The 20737-nt window shown below is 29.8% G+C and overlaps 4 protein-coding genes across 4 annotated transcripts; 2 read left to right on the top strand and 2 right to left on the bottom strand.

The window, feature by feature from the left end:
- Window positions 1-29: 29 nt before the first annotated feature.
- cand_000410 (uncharacterized protein) lies at window positions 30-8146 on the bottom strand (the record flags this gene model as incomplete). The annotated part of the gene is made up of 2 exons (XM_067210291.1): window positions 30-69; window positions 138-8146. The coding sequence occupies 2 exons, from the start codon at window positions 8144-8146 to the stop codon at window positions 30-32; spliced, it is 8049 nt and encodes a 2682-aa protein (XP_067068366.1).
- Window positions 8147-8641: 495 nt separating this feature from the next.
- On the top strand, window positions 8642-12319 carry cand_000400 (uncharacterized protein; the record flags this gene model as incomplete). Its single annotated transcript, XM_067210290.1, has 1 exon — window positions 8642-12319. One exon carries the CDS (start codon window positions 8642-8644, stop codon window positions 12317-12319), a length of 3678 nt encoding a protein of 1225 aa, XP_067068365.1.
- Window positions 12320-12446: 127 nt separating this feature from the next.
- On the top strand, window positions 12447-16325 carry cand_000390 (uncharacterized protein; the record flags this gene model as incomplete). Its single annotated transcript, XM_067210289.1, has 1 exon — window positions 12447-16325. The coding sequence occupies one exon, from the start codon at window positions 12447-12449 to the stop codon at window positions 16323-16325; it is 3879 nt and encodes a 1292-aa protein (XP_067068364.1).
- Window positions 16326-16348: 23 nt separating this feature from the next.
- Window positions 16349-19519, bottom strand: cand_000380 (uncharacterized protein; the record flags this gene model as incomplete). The annotated part of the gene is made up of 1 exon (XM_067210288.1): window positions 16349-19519. The coding sequence occupies one exon, from the start codon at window positions 19517-19519 to the stop codon at window positions 16349-16351; it is 3171 nt and encodes a 1056-aa protein (XP_067068363.1).
- Window positions 19520-20737: the final 1218 nt, after the last annotated feature.

Genomic DNA, 20737 nt, shown 5'->3' with positions numbered 1-20737 from the left:
TAAGTTCTTTATAAATTAAATCTTCACTTTTAGTCTCGCCACGCATGAATTGAAGTATAAGTGGGAAGACTGAGTCAATTTTATAGTGTACTAGGCACTTTTTAATTTCATTAACACATGAATCACATCCATTATACATTAAATGACAAAAAATATAATCATATAAATTCAATTTATCTATACAATATAGTGAAGTTGCTTGTTGATAATTATTTACATCAATAATGTTAGACTCTTTACTGAACTTATTTTCTACCTCAAATAATGCTGGTATCAGATTTTTATTGATAATTTGGATAACCAGTAGACTTAATAGATTATTAGATCTAGTAGTCAGAGTAAAGTAAATCAGTAAATTAGTGTTATCAAAGTCCAGTTTACTCATAAAATAATTAGAAGTATTATTTTGAGTTGATTTATATGCAGCCATCTTAATATCAACAAGTTTCATAAGATGGCTAGAGATGATCAAAAGTACACTTTCACAAATAGATAAGCAATATTTACTATTGTTATTTGGACAATTGTTTTCAGACCTTATATAATCCTCCAAATTATATAATTCTGATTCATTTTCCTTAGCTATAAATTTGCTATTAATTATATTTTCCAAATTTTTGAAGAATATCACTGTATTAGAGATTAAAAGGTTAAAGTGGTCTGAGTAATTCATATTTGCATCACTTAATCTACTTTTTTTAATAAAATTCATTAGCTTTATTAGTATATTCATAAACTCAAAATTAACATCTATTATTTGGTTTATATCCAAAAATGGTATAATTGGGCATCTTAGATAAAACTCTGACAAGATAGATAAAATTTTACATTGAATAGGAATTTTGAAGTATAGCTCAATATCATATTTAAAATAGGTTGGTGTTTTTTTGTCTTCTATTCCATGCCAAAGATGCACTAAATGATCCTCTATTACACTTGTTAATTGTTTGTAGGGATTACAGATTAACAATTGCCAAGTGGAGATTAAAGTATCATTAAGTGGTAAGCTGTAAATATATCCAGAATTATAAATTGTAGATAACAAACTGCTTAAAACATGCATTGAGTATAAATCACTTTTTGAGTTTAAGTATAGCTGTTCAGTAATATTTGCAAATAATGAAGAGTCCGTAATATTAAAATCAGTGCACATTGGTGCCAACAGATATAATAGTGAATTTGAAATATTTTCAACTGTTGAGGTATGTTGGATATAATTATGCTCATTTTCATCAATGCAGCGTAATTTATTACTTCCAATATAGTAGTAATTTTCCATATAATTATCTATATCTCCAATATCTTGAATATATTTTGTCTTTTGATGATTTTTATATTCACGCCATAGAGATCTCGCCAATCCCGTCTTCTCAGATAAGTAAAATTTGCTAAAATCTTGTGGTATATGTAATTGTTGACAATACTCCATGTAAAAATTATGGAGCCATATAACTTTCAAGTCACTATACTTGGGATATCGTTTCTGAATACTTTTTGTAGATGCTATTTGAAATAGTACATTTAAAGCACGGCACTTTATAGCATAACTATAATTTGTTGAATTTTTAAATGAAATAGATAATAGTAGCAAAATTGCATCATTCAGTGATATACCATTGCAGATAAAAGCTATTCTGTCTATACAAGACTTGTCTATAATGTGCATATTCTCGTTTTTATTTTTCGCTGAATCTGGATACCAATAATTTAAACTCTCCATAATACCACTACTTTCTATTTTTTCAAATAAATCTTTCACATTATGTGCATACTTAATCTTAACTGCACTATATGGTGTTTCATTTGGTTTATTAAGGATATTTTTCACTAGATTTATTCTTGTTTTTTTAGCGTCAATACAATATGCATTGCAAAGCTCATCAATAAATGAGTGAAATTTATTTGACAAGTTTAAGCCCATCATCAGGAGAGATGCTGTTGAATAGTTTGATGACAGTATACTATCATCACCATTTATCTTTAAATTCTGATTAGTTGATGATAGACTACAGAAACTTTGACGAATAGCCAATTGGATATATGATGGTAAACTTTTGTGTATGCCTTCAGAAATAATAGGAGTTAAATAGTAATACAAACAGTGAATACATAATATTGCATCATTTGTTAATGTTAGTATGTTACCAAAGATTTCATCTAGGCGATATCTTTGTAATATAAGTAACGATCTTGTTAAGCTTTTACGGTTTTTAATCGTATAGTCAATATTTGATATAGAGCCATAATTTAAATCATTACTATTACTGAGACTAGATTTTGGTAAGCCTTTTGACAATTCCACGTTATCTAACAGGTTAATCTTGGTCTCAGACCATTCCAATAACTTCAGTGTAGTAATTGTTAAGGGAAGTTCATCAATAATTAACAATACAGTTGCTAGTCCCATCTCGATATCAAAAGATGCGATTGAATCTATATAACTTAATAAAATGTTATCAGTATTACTAGTTTCATCGTTAGCCGTTGTATAGTTTATTAAATGATTATTCAGAGAATATACTTCAGGCTGATTAAAGTCAGTTAATTTTTTATGTTGACTTTTTCTATCTAATACAATATTCCATACAAGCTGTATATCGAAGTGTACTAACTGTATATTTAAATAAGTAGCTAGTTTTTTTAGGCTGTAAATTGTATTATCACATATTTCATTTTTCAGTACTTTCCATGGATCATTGATTAAATAGTGGAATGGAAGTCTCTTTTTAGACTTAATCCTTATTGTAGTTTCAATACTCTCATCCCAAAAATCAGCATTTTTTCTCTTCAAATTGTTTATTTCATTAATCATTAATCTTTCTTCTTCATCATCCATTTCACCTACTCTATTATAACCCATTAATACTTGTAGGATTTGATATTGACTTTCAATTGGAATTGAAAATTGAGTTTTTGTATTTGTAGAAATGATATCGTTGCTAACGCTGCAGTCTTGGTTGATTCCTTTTATTGCCCTGCTATTAATCTCAAATTTTCTCATAGAGTTACTATTTAGTATGTATGTCTTATACCATGATAGAATGAAGTTAATTCTCTCATAATCATAAGAGGATATTAATCCTAATAATCTATCAAAGACCTCTTTCCCTATAGTGGGAGAAATGCATGAAGCAAGGTTTGCCATCATATTTTGGTATCTTTCGTCAAATACATATAAGAGTAGCTTTTCTATCCATAGTGAAACGACATATTCATCATGTATCATATAGTCTCTCGCATATTGTAGACAAAGAAATAAGTCAAAACTGCTCCTGTATATTAGTAGTGGTACGATACTTTTTTGGTATGTCATGTGCTGAATATTTTTTGGATCTTGCTTTTGGAAAAATAGTGACTGATCGAATTGAATACCATAAAGTCTAAAGTAATTGCACCATTTAGAGTGCTTATGTAATTCTTCCATCTCTTTTCTCATGCTATAGTGATTGAAAAGTATACCCAAATCCCAACCTATTCTAGCCATGCGTTGAGCTCTAAAGTAGTTATCCAGTATATTTGATGGAATTAGTGACTGCACAAAAACATTCCATGATTCCTTCTTATCTAATGTTGATGCAAGTGTCATACATAATTGTCCATCCATTGGATCTTTGCCTTTCAAAACTTTCCTAAAATAATCAGCATTTATAGCTGTTATACTTGGTATATTTTTTATTAAAGCTGGATGCCTAGATGATAAATTCATTGCTAAAGATAGGCACTCTAACTGATAGAGTTGACTTATCAGATCACTTAACTGTAAGCTCAAATTACTCAATATATAATCAGAATTGTTAGAACTTTCATTATACTCACAAGAAGACCACCAACCCGGCTCTTGACGAGCATTTAATAGTAGTAAAGATGATGAATGAGTTTGATTAATTGCAAAGTTCTTAGCTAATTCCTTACGACATTGTATTTTACTTGATAAAAAGTTTAAGGAAATACTTATGGCTTGATAATATGAGTATAAAGTACATATTTCATTATAATCTGTATCTGAAATCTTAATGAATGTTCTTTTATTTATGTGGGTATTGTATATAATTTGAGAAAAAATATTATGTTTTTCATGTATTATTTCATAAAATTTGCTTTTATTCTTATGAATGCAGTCCATTAAATCTGAAGCTTGCAACAAAAAATCCTGCACCCACAGAATATCTCCTGAGAAGGCCAGTACTACACTCAGGACTGAAGTTGCACAATAAGGTATACAAGTTGCCAAGATATGAAGCAGCTTTGCTAGTGTAAATACTAGATATATGGGGTTGCTATTGCTGAAGTCTTCGTTTATTGACATTTTTATCATATTTGGGTTAAATTTCCTGAAATTGGATGACAATTTTAAAATAATGTTTTGGACTTCATCAACAATAATTAGGGCAGTTTTTGGTGAAGGAGTCTTAACTAATTCTTGTATAAGACATTGAAAAATGCAGCAGTTATTATCTGCAGCTGAATATCTAATTAGGCTTTTCCTTACATAGGATTCACCAACTCCAATAAGTTTGCCTAGGCGTAACAAGCTTGTGAGAATTCCCTTTGATCTGCCATTGTTTTTATATTTTATGGCTATTTCCTCTGCATAGCTATCGAATAGCCTGCATAAATTAGAGTGACGTATATTACTATTTAAATGATAAAGGTTGTTTTTCCATTCCCAGTTCTTATATTTAGTTTTCATTGCTTCATTTTTTTCTTGGGAGAAGTTGTCATTTTTCCGTGCAAAATAGGGATTACTGTTTATTGTTAATGATGTTTCAATTTCAACCTCGTTATCTTGATTAGGATTGTTCAAAAATTTGTTACCGTATATACCGTCTATTTCACGATCAAAAGGCATGATCATTATATCACTTGGCCTTATATAAAGGTTGAATTCTTCATGTAAATGTTGTAGTCTAACTAGTGAATTAAAAACTTCCCTTGAAACCCAATAGGCATTTTCATCATATTTCTTATTTGAAGAATTTAAATTTTTTAAGAGTACCCTAAGTAAAAATATTCCAGAGTAAATAGCAATTTCACACTTCACTAAAGCTTGAGATGTATTACTTTTATCTAATATAAAATCCAAAAATTGCCAAATAAAACAAACAAATTGTTGTGTTATATTTAGTTTATCATTTAAATTACTTATTAAATTAAATAGATCAAGTAAGTCCTTTTCTAGTGAGTTCTTGTCACTCTTGAGCTGTAGATCATTTGAATTCTTATTTTCTGTCCATTGTGATATCCTATTATTGTTGAATACAATAAAGCGTAGTCTTAAACAGCACGCTTCATTAACTGTCATAAAGGATACGCCTGTTTCTCTTCCTAAATACTTGATGAGCTTTATTGCATCATTATATGATTCAATACCGAAGTCTATTTGAGCCAATATATGGTTAAGTAATCTTCTTGGTGCACCTCTTTCAAATAAAACAATTGATGCCATCTGGTCCAGATGATATCTTGAGAGTAAATTTTGTGCTTCTCTTAATGCGACTCTATTTCTTAACTCTAGCACCTTTCTATCATCTAAACTCCAACTTTTAGAGTCATTAATTAGCTTCTCGAGTCTAGATTGTGAAGAATTTGTAACACCTGATACATTGCTATTGGTACTACTAATACTACTCTCTGCAAATTGACCACATATAGTTAGGTATTGTAAAAGTGCACAAGCCTTATACTCATCATTTGATAGGCACTCAATGAGTGTAATAATCCTGGGTTGATAGTATTTTTGAGTTTGTTTGATATTCGAAGATATATTTCTCGTAACTTCCCGATCTTTAGTATGATTTTTTGACTCATAAGAACTCAAGTTTAGGCTATTTTCGCTACTATTACTTGCCAAGATTAAATCTTGTATATAATCTAGTAAAATTTTATCACAATCAATACCACGAAGTTTGCAAAATGGTTTAATATTATATTTTATCTCATCTTCTAGGAATTCGGATGAGGTAACTCTATTTAACAATTCATATACAATATCCATTGGTGTTATTTGCTTATGAAGAACTAGATTAAAACTAATATTTAAGTTATATTTCTCTTTAATATCGATACATTCCAAAAGTGCTAAGTTTACATAATTAATACGATTAGATGCTAATCGTTTAATAAAGTATCGTCTATCACCAGATCCTGCCCAAAAAATACCATTTTCTACAACTTGTTTAGGAAGTAAAATTTGATCTTGGTTGTACCCACAGCGCAAGTATCCATTATTTTCGTATATACACGAAAGTAAATATAAACATGAATTGAGATCTCCATTTTTATGGTGTTCCAGAGCAATTGCACGATCTGCCAACCAATTTAAAAATCTTTCCCTATCTTGAATATAAGGAATTACCTGTTCACTTAACCAATGAGGCAATTTCCTTTCGTATTTCAGTGGTAAGTTTATTGGAATATTGCTCAATAACTCAAGTATTTCTTGGTTTCTCTTATCAGCATCTCCATTTCCAAAATTGTGACAATGCCGTTCATAAACCGTAAAAAATTCTTCTATTAAATTTTGTGAAAGATAGTACATGCTAACATGGACTAAGTTAATTGACATAAATTTTGACCATTTTGAAAACCAAGTGGAGTTCTTATTTATTATTTTGCAATCTTGAATAACTTCGAAGATAATATCAAAAATTTCTTGGGAATTGGAACTTATATCATACAAAATATCAAATGTTGACAATTTATGTATCAATTCTTGGAGTATAAATGTATTTCTATTCGTGCCATCATTATTTAAAGAATTGAGTAATTCAAGTGTACTGCATAATAGCTCTCTTGTAGATTGTGATGAATGCATATCTATCTTCTTTACAACATTGCAGATATACTCAAGAATGGTTTCATCATCTGTAATACTCAGCAACTTAGAAAATACCTGCATTAGTTTTGGTACAAAAGTATCAATTTTTGGTGAGTCTTCTATAAATTTTTGAATTATAGTCTTGAGTTTTTCAATGTTACCAGGTGAATCAAATGTTTGATATTCCAAAGAATCACAATTTGTAGTAGTAGATGAACTATTTAATTGGTGTTCAATTCTTAATATACCCCATTTACTTGTATCATTCAGCTTACCACAACTAATATATGAGCTGAAATTGCTATTCTCAATGTATATGTGAGGTAGAAAATTCGTCGAGATATTTTCAAAATATCTCTTTCTATGCAAAAAACTGTTCTTCATTGGATTATCTATGATCTCTACTACATCATCAAATGTTGCAAGTAACTTGTACTCATCAGAAGTTTTAAAGTATTCAATATTCAAAATTTTCTCCACATTATCAATGATAAAATTACTAAAATTGACTAAATATATATCGGTGCATGTAAATACAAGTTCATATAAATTCTGCTTTCCTTGGTCTAAGATACTTTTTACAATAATTCTTAATTCATTTCCAAAACCCTGATCAAAAGTGATTGTGGCAGATAAGAAAATAAGATCATTAAAATCTAAAGAATTTATACTAAATAATTCACCAAAATAATACAGATCCTCTAAAATTACTTTTTGATTACTCATGCTTATAATATATTTTTGTATATGCTTCTCACTACATCCAATAAATCCTTCTCCATACCTTAACAGCTTACATATTGGATAATTTAATCTAATATTATTTCCTAATATGTAATCAATGGAGTTTTCAGTCTGGTTGATTGTAATTATGTAGAATTGTTCACTGTTTATTAGTGTACCAATAGTTATGGAAATGTCATTGGCATTGCGCACCTCTTTCTTAAAAATTATCGTTTCAGCTGTTATAATATCTACTCCATCTTCTATGTAAAATGGTATCCTAATAATATTATAAGATTCTTTTAAGTTCTGCTTAATTTCAATTACATAGTTTGTCTTGCTGTTAGTCACTACAAATAGTATATTTTTATCAAGCCACAGGCAAGATAATATATAACTGAGGTCAGAATCACAATCAATATCCCAATCAAGCAAAGAATCTTTAATTCTGTTTGAAGATTTGCACTTTTCATATACACTCAGTGATGATGAGCTAATTATACATATTTTTGATTCTTCACATATAACTTCTTTGTATCCCTTGCTCCTGCCATTTAATATACAGAATGGAGTATTTTCAAATTCATTAAAATGAGCTTGAAGCATTAAATTAGAACAATTTTAAGGTAAATTGTCTTTTTTTTGTCCGGTTAATAATGGAGGGATCCCATACACTAGGTGCATGTGGGATTCCTTTTGGTTATAAAGTGATTCTTTTTTTATTTATTTTAAATATCTTACCAACTAATTTATTAATAATTTAAAAATTTTGCATAAGTAATTAAGGCAATTTTAATAGGTGGATTATATATCAAATCTTTCTAGTATATTACCTCAGTACTCGAAGTATAAGCTTGGAGATGTGCAAGGCTATAACACTAAGCTAGATTGTTGAAAATGATTTCTAGTAAACAAAATTTGAGATCACATATATGCTAAATTTTAACACTTAACCAGGTATATTCTTTCAGTTACTAGCTGTATGGTAATGCTACCCAAGTCAAGTAAGTCTAATTTCAAGTAAGCATAGTTGAAACCATGTAAAATTTACATAACATGTAAATCTGAAAATTTGTATTTTACTAAAATTTGTTTCATGTGATGAAGAAATTAGACTTCTGTGAAATTCAGAAAAAGCGAGCTCTGGAATATTGTAGTAGACAGATACCATCATGCGAAGATATAAGCTTAAAGAAAGAAAGTATTATAGAAGGATGTAAATATAAGCAATTTCAAATCGAATTGGAGTCTAATGAATTAAAAAGTCGTGATGTAGATTCTGTATATATGGATTTTCAATTAAATACCAGCCCTTTTTCGATGCAACCATGTATAATTCGCAAAGAAAAACACGAAGCAAATTATCCAAATTTTGAAATTACATATGATTTAAATATTCCAAACATAACATACCAAGTTAGCCAGAGTTCTAAATTTTATGAAGAAATTTATTCAAAAATATATAGCCAATATTCAACTGTTAGCTGCTCATCGTGTAGTACCACGAGCAGTATTAAACTATGCAAGTCAAATCTTGCAAATTGTAATGAAGAAGATGAGAGCTACTCCTTATTTTGGGATGATGAACCACTTTACTCTACAAACCCAGTGTTACTTGGGGAGATATCTGGATTATTAAGACAAAAGTTTGAAAAGGAAGAATTATATGAAATGACAATAGAGCTCCCAAATATATCGAAGAATGAAGCGGAAACTATTTTAGATTATTCCTATTATTGCAATGAGTTTGCATTTCTGAAGCATTATCAAATGGCATACCCATTTGAAGGTTATTGCTTTAAGCCCAATGTTCAGTTACAATGGTTATTTATAGAGGAATGGCCTCATCTTGTTGTTATGACTATTCCAGGGACAAAAATTAATCAAAATGATGAATTATTTGCAGACCTTAGATTACTGAACTTGGGTAACTCAAAATCTTTACCAAAACAAAATATATATAATAAATTATTAACAAAAGATTTACCAGTAAGAAAATTATCTGATTTATGTTGTGTATGCAAAAGTGAATTTGATAGTCAAACTGACTCAAAAATAGCAAAATGTATTTCCTGTCTTTGCTATATCCATGAGTATTGTGGATATTGTCATAGTCATTTAGAAGCCTCTTATAGTTGTCATCCTTGTTTAAAAAAAGCTTTTTCTACTATTTTTGGTTTAAGAAAGAGAAAGGAAGCTATAATTTTGAGCAATAGAGAGTCTAATGAAGTCAGTCAAAGTAACTGTAATATACAAGGTATTTCAAATATCTTTAGTGGTTCTTTACAGGCATGTAACTCTTGTTATAATATTTGGAATAAAAAGATGAAATTTACAGATAAAAAAATAAGCTTTTTGTGTAGAGTAATGAAGAATCATTTTGAAAAAGACACTGAAAATACACTTGATGATACACTAGATGTATTTTATGCTCAGAGTCCAACTAAAAATAATATGCATGATGAATATTCAGAAGATATAGATTTAAATTTAATTGAGAATTGTTACCAAATAGTCAAGATATTGTTAAATATGGTGAATGAATTAAAATCAAATATAGATATTACGAAATTCTGTGGGAATATTGCAGCAAGTAACAACTATATATTAAACAAAAGTTTGAATATAGAAAGAGAAAAGAAGATATTTTCAGAAAATATCATTTTTGATACATGGAGAAAATCAAAGTGGAAAGATTTTATATTTTGGGATTATGACATGAATGGTTGGGTTGCATCATTAAGATCTAATGGATTACAATGCTTTTTTCCAGTTTTTTCAGTAAATTCATTTATTTCTAGCTTCAATGATGCAGAATTATGGTTACAAAATCGTCTTAGTGAAACAATAATACCAGGTGGGATATTAGCAGCAATAGAGAAAAATAGAACTAGCTCAAATTTCTTTTTAAATAATTCATCTATGCTTAACTCTTCACCTAAAGCAAGAATATCACCTTCATCGTTTCATTCACCTTATTTGCCAACTGATTTAGCTTCACATCCAGATTATCAAATACAACTTTCAATTAGTCAAGACTGCAAATTTAGTAATAATATTAGACGAGAAGATGATTATTCGCAATTAATTGACTCTACTGAAGAGTTAGAGGCTAGGTACAAGAGGGTGGGTGATAGCACAATCTCGAATATTTCACAGGAAGTGGTCTCTAGGCAAGATAGATGTGTTTCAACTAACTTTAATCAAAATGTATTATCCAGCTTTAGTATGACTTCATATAATTCGAAGTTATGTTACTCTCCGATTAATAAAAAAAGAAGAATTCGGTCAACATTACCTGTTACATCGAATGCTGCCAAATGTCCCACAGAGTGGCGTGTTCGTGGTATAACATGGCATGCTGAAAGAAAGGCATTTATAGTACCTTATAGAAGAGATAGAGATGGTGGGTTAACATCTACAACTTTTGGTGCAATGAAGTATGGAAGTCCATTAACTGCATTCCTAAAGGCTCTTGATTTTCGTGAAAACTATCTTAAAGAACAAGCTATGAAGCTATCAGAAAGTATAAAACTTCCTCATACGATTAGTGAACAGGTATCTTTAATAAGAAATTTACCTGATATCTCGTGGGATAGTGAGAAAATGGTTTGGAAAGCATTAACTGAAGAGGATACTGAAAATCAGCTTCAACAAGAAAACAACTCAAGTAGTATAATTGAAGTGGATGCTAAATACTATGGTGCTCGAATTGCATACGAGATAGCAGAAGTTTACTACGTACGTCATAAAGCACTAAAATTAAAGACTAAGGAAAGTCAATTTAATTCGGGGTATAATATAAACACCACAAGGCTAAAAAATAGAGATATAGGATATGACCATTCAACAAATGGATCAATTAAAACAAAATTCTTTACAAATAGAGTATCACCTCATATGCTAATGTCACAAAACAGCTTCTTAGATTTTGGAAGCAAACCAGTTTTGAATATTCAAAATATAAGATTGCGTATAGTTTATTCGACTGGAGAAGAAGAAATTAGAAATGATATTATTGCGTGGCATCGTGGTGCAAATACATGGATAATCTTGAATAGGTACAATGATAGCAATGAAATAGAGATTATAGACAGAGGTAAACTGGAAAATATATGTCCATTAACTGGACAGGGTTTCTCTCTTGCCTACTTACTTATTAAAATACTTGAAGCATGTATTGATGACATCTTCCCTTCTTCATGCAGAGTATATATTCACGCAGAAGATGCTGAGTCAGTCATTGAAAGTGAAGATCTAGCAAATCTACTACGTCCATTACCTACTGGAATATCGTGGTATTATAAAAAGAGGAGATTTTATACTTCTAATGGACTAGACAGCAATGGAAGAGGACAACATTTTAGTATTGCATTATACGGCTCATTAATATCGGCATTTAATGCAGCTATTGACTATCGTAACATATTCTTAAAAAATAGAAGAAAGAACACACTTCCGAAAGTTATGTGGATATTGTGTTATCCTTTCAATATTAACTTGCTTACTCAAGATCAACGCCAAGAATCTAGTACTATCATGCACAAAAATAAGTCAAGAAAGATAAACAATAAGTTTGAAAGTTTAAGGAGTAACCATAGTAAAATTAGTGCTAGTATTGATGAACATCTAAGTTCTGACAGTTGCATTCCAACCAATTCCTTTGATAATCAAAATAATTGGTTACATCCTACAACTGTCTCGTTACTTGAAGATCAGTTAGGTAGTCACCAAAATGATTTAGATTCACAAATATTAAACTTAGATATATTAAGTTAATAATAACTTATTTTAGATATTTGAATTGAAGATAGTTTTGTTTGAAAGTTTACATATTAAAAATAGACCGCAACAGCAATATTGAGAGAATTTGGTATTAATTGTTCCTAAATAAGGATAATAAGTTATGCAGAAAACTTCTGCATTTTATCAATGCAAGGTTGATAACAATCTGTTCTTTTATTCATACACTAATGATAAAGTCCCAACACTCAATTTGTATCGTATACATGATATAAATACTGAAGATGAAGAGGTAAATTTGACTTTTTTAAAGAGCTGCAATATAGATGATAAAGTATATAAAAACTATCGATATGATTTGAACGAACAGATAACTCTTAAAAATACGAGTCTCAACCAAAATTTTAGTTGGAATCCAAATAATTATACTGGAATATTCTCATACGGAATAAATGATACTGTACAGCTTATAAACTGTTCCAATGATAATATAATCGTGTTGGATAACCTACAAAATGAGAAATGTTGTTGTCTATCATTAGATTGGAATCCAACTGAGCTTAATAGTCATCTTGCTATATTCTGTAATAGCTCACTGAATAACCCCGATAATAATGGTCTAGTTGTAATTTATGATATACAAGAGAAACAGCAAATACAGAAAATTTATAGTTTAAATAATACATCTTATTCCAATGGGATGGGGGGGATACCAAAGTCTGCTTCTTGGATTAATTCAACATGTTTTATTTCTGGATGGCAAATTTTAGACTCAGCAAACTCATTGATGGTATATGACATTAGAACAACTAACTCATATACATCATTTTCTAATATAATTGAAACAAACTGTATAGACTATATTTCCGTGAATCCATTGGACTCTAACTATATACTAGTAAGTGATAATACACATTTAGTTGAAGTATACGATATTCGCTCTATTAAAAAGAATCAGAAGTTTTCAAACAAATTAGAGGGCCACAAAATAAATAAATCATCTTATGCTAGCATGATTCTTAAAAGTGGTGTGATGAATTCTTTGGAATGGTTACCTTATAAACAACTTACCCTATCTCTTCTGACAGGTAGTGACATGTATATAATTAGCACTTCAAAGGCTTCTTTTAGCACAGCTCCAAATTTCAATTTTGATAACTTGAATTATAGAAATAATTTCGATATAATTACTGATAAAGATTCTATTTCTGGTTTTTTTTTTATAGGAAAAAGGCCTATTTGTGTAGATAAATTTTGTTGGCTTCAAAAACCAACAAAAAAGTCTATAAAATCTGCTAGGTTAAAGACCTACGATTCATTACTTCCAAGCTTAGCAGTTGTTAAAGGTAAGAAGTGCTCAGTAATTCCGAATTTTTTTTCTCTAATTAATGTGTTGGGATCTAATATTCAACTAAATTACTCTGCGTCCCTATTAAATAATAGAAAAGCATACTACAAAAAGACTCAAGTTCAAATTAATAAAATATTAACTTTTGGGTTTGGACTGATTACTCAGAGATTGAAAAAATCATATGGTCTAAGTACTATCTTAAATGATACTAGTAGACTGAATTCCATTTTGTCACATTGGTCAAATATCTTAGACTTGGAAGCTAAAGAAATTATTCTTAGTTTTGAATCATCTAGTGGTAAACCTCTTTATTTAAATGGTATATTCCCAATTTTGATTGAAAATATATGGGATGCCATTAATATTATGAGATCAGCTTCTCATCTACAAAAATATCTCGATATGATACCATTGCAAATAACTGCCTCCATGAAAGCAATGAAGAATATAAAATATTCAAATGTAGAAGATAAATTTTATCCTATCTTAGCACCTTTAATCAGTCCTCATAATAGTGGTCTAGTGTGTTGGCCTAGTATTAGAGATGAAATTATTAAGTTAAATCAGGAGAACATAAATAAAGAGGAGTTACCCTCACTATATATTGAATTTAACCATTTTAGTTATATGAATAGTGATAAATTACATAATTCAAACAATTGTAATGAGAATTATCTAGATATTAGTGAGATGAGGAATTTGACTATTGAAATATATTCATCAAGAGAACGTGAACAACTAATTATACTTTGTGGATTTAAGGGATTTGATGATATTTCACTAGATTCTATAGATTTGGATACTGAAATAGCAATGCAAAATAGTTATATTCTTTCAATATTTTGGAAATGCATTACCCTGCAGTACCAACACTTTTTACACTTTCCAGTCTTTTTATCAAAGATTTTAAACAGAAGTAGCATGCAAGAATTTAGCAATGTAAAATCATCATTCATATATGATATTAATGTCTTATTTACATCAGCTAGTTTCATATTAGCTGAGGTACATAGACCCAATAAAGAAACAAATTACGTGGATTCTGATGAACTTAAAAAAAGAATTGCTTTTTTTCGTTCGAGTATTTTGTCAACAAGTGAAAAATTACTAAATGATGGAATGTACAAGCAGATATGGAGTACGGATTCACATATTGAAGCAATTTTAACTTTTACAATAAAATTTCTAGTTGTTTTAGTAAAATATCTTGACAATTGTAAGCTGTATGAATCAACTGACTTCCCTCCATTTGCAAACTACCTTATGGAAAGTCTACTTCTCCCTAATGTAAATCTACCTATACCATACTATACTCCTTCATATTGTTTAGTAGCCGTTGGGTTATATTACTTACCAATAGGATTACTGTTAAGTCTTGTTAACCAAATTGCTCAGGTATCGGCTTCAAAAGGTTTTCTAGATGCTATAATAATAACAGGAGTATCTACATCACTAACTTTAAACTTGGAGATTTGCGCTGATATGGACAGTGAAAAATCTAAGACACTTTTTGAAAGAAAATATGAAAATGTTGCAAACTTATATCATCCAGCTGAGTATGAAAGGGATCACATATTTAGAGATTCACCTAATCCTTCGGAATTTAAATCTGAGTCTAGCGAAAGTAGACTATGTTCCCATTCCAGAAGAATTAATGGTAATGGAAACTCGGATTTCCAAATTGGAAACTTGCAAGTTAGTAATTTCTCAGTGGAATTCACTGAAATGATTTTACGAAGATATCTATATCTAACAGGTGGAGATATTCAAACAATCTCATTAATTGGAGTACACTTAACTCACTTTATAGATAAATCTAGCACTGAATCATATATACGTCGGATTGCTAATATATTCTCCTCCTGCTACAATAAATACAACAATCTCCTACAAAACAATGGGATAATAAGCAATATATTATGTAATATTGGAATAAGTCCCAGTAGCTACAAAAATAAAACAATCCCAATTAAAAATGAAGCAATAACTCAGGCAATTTCAATATTAAATATATTAAGTGTCAATTATATATCGAGGTTCAGCATATACTGTAAAAAAGTAAATGTTCCTACAGGGAATATATTATTTTGTTATTATTGTGGAAATTCACTAATTGGAACTAATCCCGACTTCGGCAAAAATAAGATATCTAATCAAGTGACAGTGACATTAAGTGACAATTCCGACATTGATGATAATATCCAAAGTAAAAAATATACGCAAGATACCATAATAAACAGAGCTAATAGGAATAACATAGCTGTCTGCAACAACATTAGATCCACTATTTCTAAGCGCAAATTAATAGATGACAGTTTGACCGCTGGTAATACTACACAAAATACCTCAAATTTATCATTGTGTGACTACACTAGTAATATTAGTACACCTATTGGAAATTTCCCACTAAGTATTACCTGTCCAAACAAGTCTTGTGGTAAACCCTTACCAAGATGTGTTATTTGTCTAACTGAGATTTCACTTAGTAGTAGTTTCTCCATTGATGCTACATGCAATAGTGAATTCAAATCAGTTCCATCACCTTTCAATGAGTGGTATACATGGTGTTTACACTGTCATCATGGTGGATGCTTCAAACATATAAATGAGTGGTTTGAATATTTTGATGAATGCCCTGTTTCAGAATGTCATTGCTGGTGCACAGCAATTGATTCCTGGAGTCGCACTTGAAATATAAGTTTTATTTCCAATCTTTATAAGTCTTTATAAGTTTCTACTACTTCAAGTGCTTCTGTCGCTTTTCCTTTGTACTTTTTTTTTTTTACCAAAGTAGCCCCCTTTTTGGTAGAATCTAGTGAATTGGAAACATCCTCAATAGAATTAAAATTTGTCTGTTCTAAGGGTTGATCAACTGGGTTATTGCAGGCTGTATTTACTTCTTGATTATTCATGCTCAACTTATCAGTAATCTTATCTTCTGTTATAGTGGAAGAGTATGTACGTTCAAGTATAGAGTCTGCAATACGAGTTTCATATCGAACAGCAATTAACCAAATTATTAAAATGAGGATACTCACAAGATAACCTGTAAATGTCACAGCAGTCAAAATATCAATCAATATTGTTCTCAATTCACCTACAAGACTACACATTGTAGTGATGCCATTCGTAAAATCAATGCTGATTTGACCACAGTCATAGGCACTTTGTCCAGCATTCTGTAAAACAGTGACGCTCCCCAATATATTTGCTAATTGAGCAGTTAATAGGCTACCATATTTCTCAATTTCACTTGTTGCTTGATTAGAAGGATTCACAAAGTAGTCTTGAATAAGACTGTGCATATATTCTTCATACACTTTAAATAAGCACGGTTTACCAGAATAAGTCTGGTAGAGATGGTAATTTACACTAGTACTAGAATTAGAATTAACCAAGTCTATCCAACTAAAACGTGGGCAAACAATATAAGTCTTATATAATTCTGCTAACTTTTTAGCCCACCACAGAGCATTTTCAAAGTAAGTTAGTGGATATTCTGAGAAGTATGGATTAGTTGCCTGATACTCTGCAACATTTATTATAGACAAATCAGTTGTCGAAGTAATTATGAGGGGATCTTTTGAATTACTAGGATTTCTCTTTTGTAGTGGCTCTAATTTAAATGGTACAATTATTGATTGAAATACCTCCATCCCAGGTAACAAATACGGATAATTTGCACTTGAAATGGCGCTATCTACATTATAGTTTTTGCTTCCAGATAGAGCCGAATATATTGTGAAACCAAAAATTGTTGTTTTATCTAATAACAGCTGATTAGGAGAGCTTTGAGTAATTAATATTAGAACTGGAACTTGCTGCCTTGCCAGAAGTCCCTCATTAATGTTAGGGAAGTAACTAGTTGCATACTTAATAAAATCTGTATAATTAATAAAAGTAATGCATTGTGCTGCTAAATCCTGACTATTTATTATATTTGTCCAAGTTATTGATACTAAACGAGTTACTTCTTCAGTAAGTCCATTCTGAATTGACTTAGTTACCATAGATAATATATTATGACTAGAAGGTTTACCATTAAAAATATATTCTGTTGTATCCTGTAAAGACAGTAGCCGTCCATTAGACATAGATAATTGTTTCACCCTATCATTAATAGACTCAGTTCCATCACTTTTCCAATTATATCTTATACTATTAGCAGTTTTATTGCTCACTATTTCTGCAGGAACACTTTTATGTATATCTATATTGATGTTTCTATGCTGATTATTTCCACTTTGGTCATATTCATTTGCATGGTCAAGGCGTATATTTGTTTGTAATTGATCTTTAATCATTGTATTATGCAAAGGTGAAGTTAAATTTTTATTTGTTCCTTTATGTAAATAAGAAGGTATTGGAAATATACAACTTTCTATAACTTCACTAATTTCCGAGTTAATAGTTTTTATCCAGTTTGATCCAGCAGTACTGAACAAGTCTTTAGCCATCCAAGAGCAGTAGTCCTGCCCAATAATGCCACTAATTGATAGTAGAAATATTACAAATGCAAGGCATGTAGATAATATTATAATAAAGAAGGCAATTGCACCAATAGCAGAGCTACTTTGAAAGTAACCGTATTGAGTACTTCCATATAACAGTAATATAGTATGAATAATAGAAAATATGATCGCAAATACTGAGAATAGTATAATACTTCCTGCAAGAGATACAATAACATAGAATATTGTTATATTTGAAATTCTAATAATATCTAATATATATAATACCTGAAATGTCAATTTTTTCATTTCCACAAAATATTGAAGTGTTATCTTTATATCTGCTGATTGTTGACCACTTTGTAACACACTTATTAATTCATTAACTCGGGGATTTATTGTTTCAAAAACAGTTGAGTTAGCTTCAACAAATGTTTCACTGAGCTGGACCATCTTCATTGGTATCTTTATTCCTGCAGGTACACTCCAGTTAGTTTCTCCTGGTTGAAATAATGTTTGATTATTAAAAAATAAAGCCAAATCTAAAAATCTATCGGCTAAAGTGGTTCCAAATCCTGCACTCTGAATGAATTTTAAACTTGAATTGGTTAATTTGTTTATTTGTTCTTGTTGGATTATCTGTTCTAATAGATATTGTATTGGGAATGCACCTAAAAATGGAATCGATGCATTCGTAATTGCAGATGACGGGTTTACATTAAATTTTCCAGATGTAACATTCACATCCACATTTCCATTTGCTAGTGAATCTATACCTACTGCTATCCAACAAAATGATGAGGCTATCGAATTATGGATCTTAATGACACGTATAATTGCCAATACATTCGCTATTATATAACAAGAGCACAGTAGAAATATGCAAATAGTTGTAAAAATCAAACCATACTTTACTTTATTTAGACCTTCAGAAGATTCCTCCAATGATATTACCCTATCACGGAAATGTCTGCAAAGTAGAAATATTAATGATATCACCACAAATAAAAAGACAGCAAGACTAAGTACTATAAAACCGATTAATTCTCTTTTAATTAAGGTATCTAGATAATTAGACACTAGTGGTAGTATTACTTTATTGTTAGTTATATTATCACCTGATAATAAATTTTCAAATATTATACCTAATAAAATGCTAGGCTCCTTGTACCATGACCTAAAAAGCTCCCATTTAGATAGTATAACTTGTGGAGAATAAGGATTATAGTACTGCTTATTATCACAATATAAACTTAAAAAGTCACTGAGTTCCTTTACCCTTGAGTTTGATATTAGTTTTTGAGCAGCTAAATAGCTAATCTGAATAAGACGGGAGTTACCAGGAAGTGATACATCAGATACTTCACATTTTACTAAGGAACGGTAAATAAGAAGATATATCAGCAGTTTCCAAATTTTAACAGCATTTAACATTAACGAGCTTCAGCCAAGCTTACATTAATTTTACTTGCTCTTCAGCTTTACTTATATATACTAAACTCAATCTGCCTTAACATTAAGTGGGTCTCCCGTTTGTCTCTTGCTCTCAGATCTTGGTTGTCCACATTAGAAGTAGCTTATATGTAACATAGGCAGACAAGTAAATAGCTTAAATAAATTTTAAAGTGACTTTAATTAGCAATCAAAGTATCTAAACTATTACCGATGACATATCAACTTTGAGTAAGTATATTTAGTTAAAATGCACTTGTAGTTCACCTTAACAAAATAGAACGAAATTTGACCTCAAATAAATATTAGAATATTTCAGGATATTGAATAATTATATAAACACTTAGATATTTATAATCTATTCTTGGTATTAAACAATATTTTTCCTAACCAATATTACTTAAGTGAACTAACATCTCCAATATAATACACATCTTTGAGCGCTTAAAGATACTAGCTAGGATTGTTGAGAAATTTTTCTTAATAGACTAAATTTATGGCTATGGTTAATCTTTAATATTAAATAAAGATAACTCATATAATATAAATTTAATCTTAAAAAATAGTAGACGAGGTGAATTATATTGTAAGAATATAATATTGCAAAAATGATGGGCGAAAGCAATTACAAAAGACTATGCAATAGAAACAATTAAATTGTACAAAAGTGAACGATTTTACTTAGACTTATGTATTTTCGCAATATTTGTGATATTTGTAATTTAGTTTTGTATTGCAGCATGATCACATATGTGTGATATTTTTATAAATAAAGCTACTAATTAGCCTCTTAACTAATAAACATGCTCATTACTAACAAATAATACATTGGTTTGCAATATAATCGGAAGATTTGTAAAGTTAGTTCTAATTCACTGGTTATTACTTATATATATGAATTCATTGTTCTGCCAGTAGTTTTGTTGTAAAGCTTAATTTATTAGTACGAAATACAAGTATTACAAATTTAGTAGTTTACAAAAGTTAAAGTTTTTATTCTTGGGAAATAAAAACAAAAGGCAAGTATATATATTATCTGATTGAAATATTTTAAAATACGAAGTTTTCAGGGTTAATTCGATGCAGAACTATAAATAACTTTTCTTTGGAATTCAGCTAATTATTGAGTTGAATAATAACTATCTTATTATTATAAGAATTTTTTTTATAAATATATTATTTAAAATATTAATATGTAGA

The sequence above is a fragment of the Cryptosporidium andersoni genome (genome assembly GCF_001865355.1).
Source record: "Cryptosporidium andersoni isolate 30847 chromosome Unknown contig_2, whole genome shotgun sequence".
Lineage (NCBI taxonomy): Eukaryota > Apicomplexa > Conoidasida > Eucoccidiorida > Cryptosporidiidae > Cryptosporidium > Cryptosporidium andersoni.
Note: the sequence above shows the minus strand (reverse complement) of the source record. Positions and strands in the feature narration are given on the sequence as shown.